We start from the raw sequence: 14,809 nt of genomic DNA on the forward strand, positions 1-14,809 counted from the left end.
TCAAGGCTTACTCTCAATCTGTAGACTTTATATCCCCAAAAGACATTTTTATAGTTATTCTATGAAATAAAAATAAGCTTTATGGAAAAAATGTACTGAGGAAAAAAGGCACTACTTCATCCAAAGCCATACTAAGTATATTTTCTTCAGATTCTAACTACAGAAAAAGAAATGAAACTTTATAAGAAAAAGAAAGTAAAAAAGTCCTTACCAAATTGCATGCCCCAGTCTCCAAGGTAATTTATTCTTGTTACTTGATGTCCTAAAGCTTCTTTGAGATTTGCTATAAAATTTCCTAGTAATCAATAAGATAATACAGTTTCTCATTTTGTTACCAATTTTGGCATAAGAAACATGTGTTTCTCTATTAGCAAAGCACAATATGGTAAATTTTTTGAACATAATTGAACAACTCATTTTTTTCCACTAGAACATTCATCTGTGTTATGGAAAAGGGGTGTATACCAAAGACTGTACCAATTTTCAAAAGAACAGAATTTTCATTAATATTAATGGAAGCTGGGAAAACAAGTTTGAGTAACTGTTGATTCACGCCAGTTCTGACTACAGAAATTAACAGAATCTCAGTGTTTAACAAAATAAATAATTTGGCTCTATCTTCCAGAACTTGACCACAAAGTGTTAGATTTTTTTGGTCTAAATGCTTTATTCCATCTCTGCTTAATCACTGAAGTCCATCCTCTGTAAGCCTGCTGCCTGCCAGCACATGTGCCACATGGAGTTGCACTGATAACCTAAAGGCTCTACCTCTCCAGTAGTTTCAATCTAGCAGAGGCTGTCAGGGAGAAGGATGAGCAATCTCCTCTGACATGACTTATGGCCTCTGAAAAGCTCCTAGAGAGTCAGCTGTGAGTCAGTTCTGACTCGATAGCAATGAGGCTGAGGATTATGGTGGTTTCACTGCTGAATAGCCTTCCCATGCTGAAGCCAGAAATGTAAAAATCACATCTCACACACTTTCTTGCAGTTAAGGGTTTAAGAAATCATTTCACTTCAGGTAATCAGATCCAATTTGTGTGGCTTTTAGATGGTGGAAGTGGAAGTGCTTTTAATGTATTTTTCTTATAATAAAATTAGAAGATGCTTTTGGCTTTCTTGTGGAACCACTAGCATAGGTTCTAGTATCTTGTCACACACTTGAAGGGAACTGAAAGACAGGTTCCAAGGCTGCCTGTTTAATGAACATGGACTTGAGAAAGCATGGCAGCAGTACAAGCAGCTTACTGATACTGACAAGGTAAAGTGTTCCTAGAGCAGACGACTGATTCTTGAATGCAGAGTAGAGCAGAGTCTCTCTTGCTGGTCATGTTCTGTGGTGTAATTAATGCAATGCTTTCTCAGCACTCCCCATAACTTTGTAAACTATTACACCTCCTGTGGCAAAACACATTTTACTCTTCCTAAAGCCTGACCAATATACATGTTTGCCTTACCTACTTACTTGAGGCCCTTTATTTTTCAACTTCCCTACATACAGATTTTTAATCTATATAGTCTGAGCAACATGAAACACCTTTTTTACCTGGCAATCAAATCGTCTTCCTATTTTTTTCTTTGAGTTTTACTATCTTACAGCTTTTGCAACGTGTGAATATAAGGCAAAGTATTGTAACAAATATGCAAAGACCTTAAGTTAGAATATAAAAAAGGAAAAGCATTTCTCAAGCTAAAAAAAGTGAAGAAAAAAATTGAAACCTTGAGTTGAAATACACTGAGGGTTCTTTGGGAGAAGTATTAAATGATATAGGAAACATCAAAAAAAGACAGAAGAAGTACACACACAGAGTTACTGTACCAGAAAGAATTGGTTGACAAGTAAGCATTTCAAGAGGTAGCATATAATCAAGACCTAATAGTATTAAAGCAAGAAGTCCAAGCTGAACTGAAGGCATTGGCAAAAATACGGCTGGAGGAATTGATAAACTACTCTCTGAGGTTTTTCTGCAAATAGACTCAGCCATAGATTTGCTTACTTATCTATGGAAAGATATTTGGAAGACAGCTATCTGGCCAACTAAGTAGAAGAGATCAACATTAGTCCACATTTCAAAAAAAGGTGATTCAACAGAATGATGACATTATCTAACACCAATGTCATATACAAGTAAAAATGGCTGGAGCAGTTTATCCACAGGAAACTGTCAGAATTTCAAAGTGCATTCAGAAGAGACTGTGGAATAAGGGCTATCACTGCTAGTACCAGATGAATCTTGGCTAAAAGCAGAGAATACTAAAAAGATGTTTATTTGTGCTTTATTGACTACTCAAAGGAATTCAACTGTGTGGATCATAACAAAATATGGATAACATGGAGAAGAATGGGAATTCTAGAACACTTAATTGTGCTTATGTAGTACCTGCACATAGTCCAAGAAGTGTTGTGCAAATGAAACGAGGAGATATCTTATGGTTTAAAAATCAGAAAAATTATGTACTATGTATTCTGAAAAAATAATCTGGGACGCTACAACATGAAGAGCACTGTGACATCAAACTCGAATGAAGGCTCATTAACAATCTATGATATGTAGATGACACAACTTTACTTGCTGAAAACGAAGAGACATTGAGGCATTTAATAAAAATCAAAGACTATGGCCTTCAATATGGATAACACCTTAATATCATCGGGAAAAAAATCCTCACAATGGAACCAGTAAGCACTATCATTATCAATGGGGAAAGATCACAGCTGTTTAGGATTTAATTTCACTTGGATTCATAATCAACAGCCATGAAAGCACAAGTCAATGAATCAAATTGTTGCCAAGGACTTCTTTAAAGTGCTAAATAAAAAAGATGTCACTTTGAAGATTAAGGTGTTTCTACACATGGTCTTTATAATTATTGCTATGCATCAGAGGGCTGACAATGACTAAAGATGACAGAAAAAGAGTCGATGCCTTTGAGATGTGGTATGAAGAAGAGTAATGAACATACCATGGACTGCTAAGAGAACAAACAGTCTGTTCTGGAGACTGTGAAACCGAGTTTGTCCTTGGAAGCAAGGATTATGAAACTTAATTCACATTCTTTGGGCATGTGGCCAGGATGGATCAGTCCTTTGAGAAGGACATCATGCTTGGAATGGTAGAAGAACAGTGCAAGAGAGGAAGACCCTGGATGAGATGGATTGATCCTGTAATTGGAGTAATGAGGGCAGGTGTGTCAGAGACAACAAAATTGTCTGAGGATGGGGTAGAGTTCAGAGCTATTATACATAAGGTTGCTATGAGTCACAAGCAACTCGACAGCACATAACAACCACCACCACCACCCAAGCCATGGTGTTTTCAATTGCTTCACATACATAAGAGAGTTGGACAATGAAGACTTATGAAGAAATTAATGCCTTTGAATTGTGGAGTTGGCAAGAAATCTTTAAGAGGCTGTGGACTATCAGAAGACAGAATAAGTTTGTTCTGCAGTGAGAGTAAGAGTAAGAGTAAGCTAAGTGCTTCTTAGAAGCAAGTATAATGCACACCCATGTTTATCGCAGCTTTGTTCACAATAGCAAGGAGTTCAAAACAATCTAAGTGCCCACCAACCAATGAATCGCTAGAGAAGCTGTGGTATATTCACAATGGAATACTACACTGCAATGAAAAACAAGGAATTCATGCAATATTATTCAAAACGGATGACCCTGGAGGACATTATGCTGAGTGAAGTATCTCGGTCACAAAAGGACAAATACTGCATGGTACCATTGTTGTAAAACAGGAGTGACTTTGGGGTTGGGGGGAGACCGAGAAAGATGGGTTAAATAATGTATACTGCATTGAATCAGATGAGGGAGAAAACTGTTTAAAAGGGATTATGTGATTAGTTATTTTTGTCATGATGGGAGTCCAGAATGAAGGCTGCATAGTGGAGTGGACCTGGGGGGAGGGATTGTAAAACAATGAAAGAACTTTTCTTTTACTTTTCCAAGAGGGTACAGTACTCAGGGGGCAGGGGAGGGAAGGTTGGGAATGGAGAAAAGTGCAACAAGGAATGAATGGAAATGCAAAGTCTCTATAAATTTTCATTGAAAGTAAGAATAAAGTTTAAAAAAAGAAGCAAGTAAGGTGAAAGTTTGTCCCAGATATATTCCAAATATTATTAGGAGGGATCAGTCCTTGTAAAAGGATATCATTCTTAGAAAAGTAGAGGTTCAATGAAAGGGAGGGAGACCCTCTACGAGATCAACTGATTTAGTGATTACAATACTGGATTTAAGTACAGCAGAGGCCGTGAAGCTGCCACAAGGTCAGGCCAGGGTTTGGACATGCTGTACACAAGGCCACCATGAGTCAGAGTTGATTATATGATATCTAACAACAACAATATCTTACAGCTCAACAAAATGTTTGACTAAGTTTAAATCCTTGATATAATACTTACAAGCTAAATGCTCTTTAACACAATTACTTTCAGTACCTGACCTTCCTCATTCATAAACCAGGATCAAAAGGATGGACCTGACAGGACTGTCCATGTGACATCAGACGGATCCTGGCTGAAAGCAAAGAGTACCAGAAGAATGTCTATTTGTGTTTTATTGACTATGTAAAGACATTTGACTGCGTGGATCATAACAAACTATAACCTATATTGAAAGAATGTGAATCTTAGAACACATACTTGTGCTCATAATGCCTAGATCAAGAAGCTCTTGTCCAAATAGAACAAGGAAACACTGCATGGTTTAAAATCAGGAAGAGTATGTGTTAGAATTGTATCTGTCCTCCACACCTATTCAATCTGTATACTGAGCAAATTATTCATGAAGCTAGACTCTATGAAGAGAAATACAGAAACAGGATCGGAGGAAGAATCATCAATAACCTGCGTTAAGCAACACTGCTTGCTCAAAGTGAAGAGGGCTGGCAACGCTTGCTGCAGAAGAGCAAATACTATAGTATACAATATGGAATACATGTCAACATCAAGAAACAAAGATCCTTATTCATTCATTGTTGTATTTTTCTCCCTGCCCACCCCTAGTTCGCTCTTCTCTTTGAAAAGTAAAATTCCTTCATTGGTATACAATTCCCCTGCACCCCTCCCCCTCCCCGAGTACACTCTACTGTGCAACTTTCATTTGGAACTCTTGTCAAACTGTTCTCTCCCACATCTGTTTCAATGCAGTATATATGATTTATCCAATTTTTCTCAGTCTCCCCCCAACCCTGATGTCAGTCCCATCCTGCAACAGTGGCACTATGTAGTATTTGTCTTTTTGTGACTGAGATATTTCACTCAGCATAATATCCTCCAGTGTCACCCATTCTGAATAATATTGCATGAGTTCCTTGTTTTTCAATGCAGCGTAGTATTCTATTGTGTGAATATACCACAGCTTCTCTATCCATTTGTTTGTTGATGGGCACCTGGGTTGTTTCCAACTCCTTGATATTGTGAACAAAGCAGTGATAAACATGGGTGTGCATATATCTGCTTGAATGTCAGTTATGGACTCTTTGGGATATATTCCCAGTAGTGGAATTGCTGGGCCAAATGGTATCTTTATTGCAACTTTTTGAGAAAGCGCCATACAGCCTTTCACAGTGGATGCACCATTTTACACTGCCACCAACAGTGAATAAGGGTTATAGTTTCTCCACACCCTCACCAGCATTTGTTGTTTGCTGCTCTGTTAAATTTTGCTATTCTTACTGGGGTGAGATGATATCTCATGGTTATTTGGATTTGCATTTCTCTAAGAGCTAGGGATTTTGAGCATTTCTTCATGTATTTACTACACTGCCGTGGTGGTCAAGACAGCATGGTACTGGTATAATGACACATAGATCAGATCAATGGAATAGAATAGAAAATCCAGAAATCAGCCCATCTACCTATGGTCAATTGATTTTTTACAAAGAGATGAAACCAGTTAAGTGGGGAAACGACAACTTTTTTAAGAAACAGTGCTGGCAACATTGGAAAACTAGGTGTAGAAAACTCAAGCATGATCCACACCTCACTTTATACACAAAAACCAACTCAAAATGGATCATGGACCTAGGACTAAAACCAAGGACTATACACTTCATTAAAGAAAAGCTTGAAAGAACTCTAGAAGTCCTAATCCACAACATGAACAGTCTTCCAAGCATCCTGAAAAATCTACAGCCAGGAGAGGATAAAACAGATGAATGGGACCTTCTAAGAATCAAATCCCTATGCACATCTAAAAACTTCTCTAACAGAGTAAAAAGGAAGGCCACAGATTGGGAAAAAATATTTGGTAATGACATATCAGATAAGGGACTTATATCTAGAATTTATAAAATACTTGAGCACTACACAAGATAAAAAGGTAAATAACCCAGTTGAAAAATGGGCACAGGATATGAACAGACACTTCGCCAAAGAAGACCTTCAGATGGCCAACAAATACATGAAGAAATGCTCAAAATCCCTAGCTTTTAGAGAGATACAAATAAAAGAAAGGTGTTTAAAGGTTGCATCCTTTCTCCATACCTGTTTGATTTGTATGCCAAGCAAATTATTCAAGAAACTGAACTCAGTGAAGAAGGATGTGTAATCAGGATGAGAGGAAGACCTATCAATAACCTATTTGCTGAAAGTGAGAAGAACTTGAAATGCTTGCTCCAGAAGCTCAAAGACTTCAATACAGACTACATCTCAACAGTCAGAAGAAAAAAAAATTCTCACCACTGGACCAGCAAGAAACATCATGAGAGGTAGAGAAGTATCAAAATTGCTAATAATTTCATCTTCTTCAAATCCACAACCATCCCTCTTGGTCCCAGCACTGAAGAGATCAGGAGATGTACTGCATTGAGTAAATCTGTTGTTAAGTGATCTCTCCAAAATATTAAGTAGCAACGATATCGGTTTGAAGACTAAGGTGACTGAATCAAGGCAAGTCTTTTCAATCGCTTGTATCACTTGCTATACGTCTGAGAGCTGGATAATGAATAAGGACGACAGAACAAGTGATGTGTTTGTGTTTTGTTGGAGAGAGAAGATTACTGAATATCCCACAGACTACTAAAAGAACTAATAGATATGTCTTGAAGAAGGCAAAGTCAGGTTGCTCCTTGGGGCAACATGCTCATGTGAAAGATAATGAGGATAGCACAGGAAAGGACAAGGTTAAGATCTGTTGTTCACAGTGTCAATACCGGACTCAATGGTACCCAATGACAACTACCTAGTACTTAAGAACCTGTTAGCATAATAGTTGGTACTTAGCTGTTAACAGAAAGGTTGGCAGCTTGAACCTGATCAGTTGCTCTACAGGAGACAGACCTAATTATCTGTTTCTGTAAAGGTTATTGTCGCGTACCAGAGTTGGAACCAACCCTCTAGCAGGTTTTCAGTTCATCAGTGGGAAGGAGATTGCCCATCCTTCAGTGGAACAACTTGTGGCCTCGAACCAAATTCCTTTAGCATTACAATCTGGCTTCGTGTCACTAAGCTAGGAAACCCTAGGCAATTCTATTTTCGGTCATTATGAGAAAAACTGACACACTGATACCTAACAAGAAGACACATCATTCTCTAATTTCTATATTGTTTACTTACTCATGTTCCTTCTGTTTTATAGACTAACATCATTAACATTTTTTAATTAAGTTCTATTCTTTCCTGTATTAAAATACTAATTGGAAACTATATAAAGAAGAGGTGACCCAGGTCAAATAAAATTTTACTACATTCCAATTTCTCTAATCCTTAAAAGTATTCAAGTTCCACTTAAATGACTTTCTCTTAAGTATGACACAAGAGTACTACTTATGTAAGACAACCTCCAAAATCTCTTGCAATTCTAACATCTTCAAATTTTAATTTCTGTTTTTAAGTTAGGCTACTGTATACTGTACAAGTTTTAAATAAATGAAAATCTTAAGGATATTATAAACCGAAGCAATAGAGCTATGAAGTACTATGGTAATCAGTATTTCTAACAGTCTTATTTTAATTTGTTTTTGAACGCTCCGGTAATATTTATAAAGTTGAGATGCAGTTCTTTTTCTAATATAAAGTACAATATGTACAAAATCTGGAGAAATCACTTTTATTTCGCAGTTTTTCATATGTGTACATAAGTTTATACACATCATAGCAAAATTTCCAATTCAACTGAGTTCTTTGACTGGATCTTTTAATTTTGAAACAGATTATTCTGTTCACTTCTACATCAATTTAAGCCCCTGATTCATGTATTAGTATGTATCAGGCTCACAGTCTTTATTTATTTATTTTGTGTCATTTGAGCATTAAATAACTAGACTGTTCTATCAAATATTATCCCAATGGCATGTTTAATATTTTCTATGAAACTAGTAGATACTTACCAATGATGGTAGAACGTAAATGTCCAACATGAAATTTTTTGGCAACATTAGGTGAACTGTAACAAATTGCAAAAGTTACTTTTCTAAGAACATAAGTTCTAAAAAGAATTAGGCCATGATTCCACAATTTTATCTAATTAAGGGCCAAAGTCTTCGGTAATCTATGGCAAAGACAAGTTAAAAGTTATAAATTTAGAGCAAATATGAAACAGAATGGAGAAAGAATACTCTTAAGTAAAACTGATCCTGTGAGTCAAGTGCATGTACCATACACAGAAGTGGCACACTCAGAAAGCAGATACATTTAAGTACTGACAGAAAGATGAAGCAATTAGAAAACACTGTTATGATGTCAACAATGTTGATTATTAGATTCTCGAAAAAAATTCTGTTTAATCTATATAATTGTGATGAATACACAGTGACTGTGGTATAGCACAGAACAGAACAAGATTCATCTTTTATTTGTAGGGTCGCTATGAGCCATACATGACTTGACAGCACCTAACAATAGATAGGTAGTTTAAAATAAGAAACAGAAGATATCTATTCATAAAATTTTCCAAAAAAACAAGACATCTTTCTCACTACTCCAACTATTCAATCAACATACTTGCCCACCTGCATAAGTAATAAGGTGGAACGGTCACCACCAAGAGGCACAGATCCACCCACATTATGCACATTAACTCATTCTACACTCAGAAGAGTTATGGGGTACAATCTGCATCTCTATTTTATAATCAGGAAACAAGAAGAGACAAAAATAGATGGTGCAATAAATGTGGCAATATTTTGGTAATTCTTGAGTCTAGGTGACAAGCATATGGAGGTTGAGCACAGCAGTCTTTCTGTTTTGAATGCTTTTGAAATTTTCCTTATGTTTTTCAATATTAACAAGAGAAAGAATGGGCTTTAGTACATTTAATTAAAAGTGTCAAAAAAAAAGTGTCAAAGTTGGGGCTTAAATTTTGGTAAATGTGACTTTAAAGCTTTGCTATATATACACCCTTGAAAGCACATTATTGCTGTTGTTGTTGTTGATTGCCTTCCAGCTGAGCACGACTCATTGTGAGTGACCCTATGAACAAAAGGCCTGAGCCCCTCTACAACTATAGACATTTATCAAAGTTCATAGAGTTTCCGGAGGCATGTTATTTATCTTATAGGTATCTATCTATCTATCTATCTATCTATCTATCTATCTATCTACCTACCTACCTACCTACCTACCTACCTACCTACCTACCTACCTACCTATCTACCTACCTACCTACCATACATATATAAAAATGTGTAATTATGAAAACTACAAAGATGTTCATTTGGAAAGCGTCCTTCTAAAGGGTTCAATCTTTAAGTAGTTTTCACTACTAGCCAAGACGGATAAATAGGATGGGGTTTACTCTTTTGCCTTAACAATCAGATAAATATAGAAATATAGCGCACTCACGCGCGCTCTCTCTCTCACACACACTCACACACAAACACACACACACGCGCGATTCAGACCCTGGACAATAGCTCCTAATTGGTTTCTAACTCTTCCATGTGTAGTTCTTTGAGATCTGAAAAGGTTAAAAACCATCCCTGCCTAGCCAAACTGATTAACTAATATGTAGGATGGGCACGCACTCACCTGAATTCAACCACCACCTTCTTCTGCGAGAGACCACAGAAAAGCTCACTTTTTAGTCCATATTGTGAGTCATCTTCAAGTACCTGTTTTAACACTGTCTGAAACGTAAAAGGCAGGAGATTTAGTGATAGAAAAGTAACTTCCATTGTTTTAATTACCTTGTTATTTATTGGGTATTAGATGTTGCCAATTTATAAAGCTAATTTATGAGAATTTTGAAGTTTAAAGGAGTGGCAGCTATACCACTATGCACCTCAACACCATCTTCTGTTACTGATGCTATATGGAATAATTATAACATGATTAATTAGATGGGGGTCCTGGGCCCTTTAATAAAATAAGCAATACTTTAGATATTTGCAAGTCAGGAAACTGAAGCACAAAGACCCACAGAAAATGACAACCAGCGAACCAGAAGAAACATGTTAACTGGACAAGGTGCCTGCAGCTTTGCTGATGCTAAAGAGCACAGGTAATGGTAGAAAACAAATGTCTACTGACAATTTAACTTAAAACATGGAAATTTCACTGAAACTTTCAAAACATTCCATATACTTAGTTACTGAGACAGTACTATTTTGTAGTTAATAAAATTCACATTTTATTTTGTAATAGTGATGATGAAATTTTTTTTCTAGTGCACGGTTTTGAACTACTGCAATAATCTTGTGTTTAATCTTGGTTGTGCTTTCCACAATGGATTTTGAGTCTTAAAAGAAATGTTACTAATATAAATGTTAAAATTATAAAATTTTACTTTTTAATTAGGATGATCACTAAACTGAGAAGGCAGTAAAATAAAACATAACATTCAATATTTAAGAGGCATTGCAGGTTTAAAACTAGTTGTTTCTATGTTATCCTAAAGCCTGAGAATCTTCAAAGATGGGCAACATTTTCCATTCAACAGATTAAAAAGCTGAAGTTTAAAAAATGTGTATAACCAAGGACACAGAGAAAATAAATATTAAGTAACATAGAAAATGGGTTATTAAGTATATGTTGTTATTGTTATTGTGTACTGTTGAGTCAGAACCAACCAATAGCTGACTTCCAGAGGTTTCCTGGAGGCAGGAAATCATGCAAGAAGAGAATGCCCATCCTTCTCCACTGGAGCAGCTGGTGGATTTGAACCATGTGCCTTTGGGATTGCAGCGCAGCTTCTTGCTACTAGGCCAACAGATTTTTTAAAACATTAATGCCTGCAATCTTGTCACCACACATGAGGAGCACAGTAACCACTGATTACCCTAAGGTGATGAATGACAAGACAACTAGAAGAACAGACACAAACACCAGTGAGACGCAACCAGGATTTCACTTGAAGCCATCATTCTTCGTTTCAGATCATTTCTGTGATAGCTAATATAAAGTCAGAATTTTTAAATTATTTATTAATTTTTTTATTTTAATAATTTTAATGAACATTTACAGAGATTTTGGATTTCCATTCATTCATTGTTACACTCTTCTCCCTGCCCAGCCTTCCTCTCCAAACCCCTCCCAGAATTCTCTTTAACAAATGACTAGGTTTACTTCTCTCTCAAGCACAGACAAAAAAAACAAAACACCAAACCCAAACAAAACAAAAATAAACAAAAAACCCCCAACAAAACTACCTTTAATAAAAACAAAACCAAACCCCAAAGCTATTGTGGTGCAGTTGAGGCTGACTTACAATAACCTTATAGATGAGTAGAACTCCCCCAGGTCGACCGAGGCTATAAATCTTTATAGAAGCAGACTGTTCCATCTCTCCTTACAAACAGGAGCTAGTGGGTTAACATGCCAACTTTTCTCATTGCAGCTCAGCTATTTAACTAGCATGGCACCAGGGTTCCTATCTTAAAACTCCACTTCCAATCATCCACTGGCATGACAATCTCATTCACTTCTAGCTAGCTTTATCCACTATACATTTACTGAAACTCCTCTCCAAATCAATAGTCTAAATGTTTAGGCTCAATGAAATGTTTTGGATTTTTGTTTAGTTTATTATTTTCATAAACATATTAGTTTTTTTAAAAAAAATCTCACACTGTATTGAGAGAACTTAGTCCCACAAGGACAAATATTCTATAAAACCCTTATTGTAGAATGACTATATGTATCCAAGGAGAGGAAAGAGTGTGCAGGGTGGTGGTGGTGGTAATTAATCATGGAGTAAAATTTGATGGGGAAGTGAGGGAAATTAGAAGAATCTGTTCTCAAATACAATGTATTCGAATTTTGTTAATAAACTATTATATAAAAAAAACACCAAAACAAACATTTCGGATAAGACTAAATCCTAAAGTCTTTCTTGATAATCTACACTAGTGCTGATCTTTCTGCCTCGTGTGTGCGTGTGTCTTAGTTGCCCTTAACCCAAGCATGACTCAGAGTCACTCAAAAGACAACAGATGAAATCCCAGCCCTATTTTGTATATCGACATGATCTCTGCCATATTTCTATCCATTTGTTTAAGTCACTTTGTCAATACAGCCCACAGAGGGTCTGTTTCATTTTTTTCACTAACCCTTTTCTTTTCTCAGAAAGTTTCTTAGGTGTGGTACCTCCTGATAACATGTCGAGAGTACGTGTGATGAACTTTCACCATCCTTTCCTCTAAGAAGTACACAATTTATTCTTTAGGTAATCCACAGTATATTCAATAATTTTTGCCAACATTACAATTTAAAGACATCAAGTTTACTTTTCTATTTCATATTTGTCAGAATATTCCACATTTGTGGATATATATTCCTTATTGTGCAACTCCAACCTTCACAAATACAAGAAAGAACTGAAAAGACCATGGCTTGGATCAGGTGCACCTTAGTGTTTAAACTGAAATCCCTGCTCTTCAGCACTTTCAAGAGATCCTTGCCAGCTGATTTCCCTTTGTCTTTTGATTTCTTAACTGCTGCTACAATGGTTGCTAACTGTGGATCCAAGTAAAAGGAAATCACTGACAAGACTAACTTTTCTTCATCTATCATGATGGTGCCTGTTGAGTACATGGTAAGGATTTTTGTTTTCTTGATACTGAAATCTTTATTACATGAAAGCTGCAAATATATCTATGTCAAAAAGGCAGACTCTATGTTTAGAAGGGAGCTTTGGTGGCTAGTGGAAAAGAGTTGCACTGACAACTCAAAGGCCCATGGTTCAAACCCACTAGCTGCTCTGTGGGTGAAAGATTGGCAGTCAACTCCCATGCAGTTTACCGCCTCTGAAAACCCACTGGAGGGTCAGCTATGGGTCAGTCAAGTGATATAGGGAGCTTTGGTGACCCAGTGCTAAGAAGCTATGCTGCAATCTGAAAGGCACATGGTTCGAATCCAGTTCTACAGGAGAAGGATCAGCAAGCTCCTTTCATGTGATTTACTGTCTCTGAAAATCTGCTGGAGGAACAGCTATGGGTCAGTTCCAATGTGACAGCACACAACAAATGTTATAAAGTACTTCTAGGCTTCAGTTATTAGATAATAGAATTTCTCCTATGCTCCACATTGATGTCTCAAGCTCTTTTTTAACTCTCCAATTCCCTAAAGTAAATCTCTGTTCACCAACCTAAAAGTCAGAAGCCTCTGAATTTCTGAGATACAACATTTTCTTTCAACCTCCAGTCAATCATCTATTAATCAACTCCTGAGAAGGCTAGCTCCCACAAACCATTTTGGCTGTTCCCCCACTCTGTGCTGGTTTAGGCCCTGTCAGTTATACCACTGGAAAAAAAAATACTGTAATGAAAAATAAAAAAAACTCTTACCAAAGTAATGGCTACCTTTATACACACAGACTGTTGTTAGGTGCTGTTGAGTCAAGTACGATTCACAGTGATCCGATGAACAACAGATCTGAACTTTGATCTAACCTGTACTAGTCTCATCATCTCTGACACACTTGAGCCCATTGCAGCAGTGACTGTGTCAATCCATTTGGTTGAAGGGCTTCCTCTTTTTCGTCAACTCTCTTTTTCAAGCGCAAAGTCCCTCTCCAAGGAATAGATGCTCCTTACAACCTGCCCAAAGTATAGAAAATGAAGCTTTGTCATCTTTGCCTCAAAAGAGCACTCTAGCTCTACGTTAAGACATATCTGTTTATTCTTTTGGCAATCCATGGGATTCAGTACTCTTCTCTCAAAGACATTAATTCTTATCATCTTTATCCAGATGCGAAGCAAATGACTGAAAAGACCATGTCCTGAATCAGGCACACCTTAGTCTTCCATCTGATATCAGTGCTCCTTAATAATTTGGAGATGTCTCTGATTTTCCCAGTGCAATTCACTTCCTGATCTCCTGACTGCTAGTACCAAAGGATGCAAGTAAGATGAAGTCACTGACAGTTTTAATTTTTTCTCAACTATCACGATGTTGTCTATCAGTTCAATGGTAAGAATTTTTGTTTCCATGATGTTGAGATTTAATCCATATTGAAGTTTGTACCAGCTGACATGCTGCCAAGTTTTGTTTGGAGTTTTTTTAACACTATTGGTTTTTTCAAGTGTATCTTCTATGAAACATTGGAAGCACCTTATTTTGGAATGCTGAAGTATTTCAGACATCTGTTACAAATGAATTTTAGATGAAATCGTAAATCAGACATTAGCAATAATTTCGTGTGATTTTTTTTTTTTTTAATGTAGAACTTTCAGGTTTTGACTTTAAAATTTTATACTGGTTTATTTACAAAGTTCAAATACATTCAATCACTTTTACATTAGTTCCTGTACTAGTTATAAAACATACTTCTACATATTGTATAACAATACCAACTTCCGTCAATAGCATGAGCTATTATAAATTTCAATGGATAAACCAGTGCAAATTAGTGATTGAAACATAG

General features: G+C 36.6%; 1 protein-coding gene across 1 annotated transcript in view; it reads right to left on the reverse strand.

The window, feature by feature from the left end:
• The window catches only part of RARS2 (arginyl-tRNA synthetase 2, mitochondrial), a 172,933-nt gene that overhangs the window by 97,975 nt on the left and 60,149 nt on the right, over positions 1–14,809 (reverse strand). Inside the window, exons 5-7 of the mRNA XM_006902031.1 lie at positions 9,976–10,073; positions 8,337–8,392; positions 212–295 (exon numbers count right to left, since the gene is read on the reverse strand). Coding sequence (XP_006902093.1) covers positions 212–295; positions 8,337–8,392; positions 9,976–10,073 — 238 coding nt within the window. The remainder of the gene's footprint in view (positions 1–211; positions 296–8,336; positions 8,393–9,975; positions 10,074–14,809) is intronic.

This window comes from Elephantulus edwardii, unplaced genomic scaffold (genome assembly GCF_000299155.1).
Source record: "Elephantulus edwardii isolate Elephantulus edwardi_28Jun2011 unplaced genomic scaffold, EleEdw1.0 scaffold00360, whole genome shotgun sequence".
NCBI classification, from domain to species: Eukaryota; Metazoa; Chordata; class Mammalia; order Macroscelidea; family Macroscelididae; genus Elephantulus; species Elephantulus edwardii.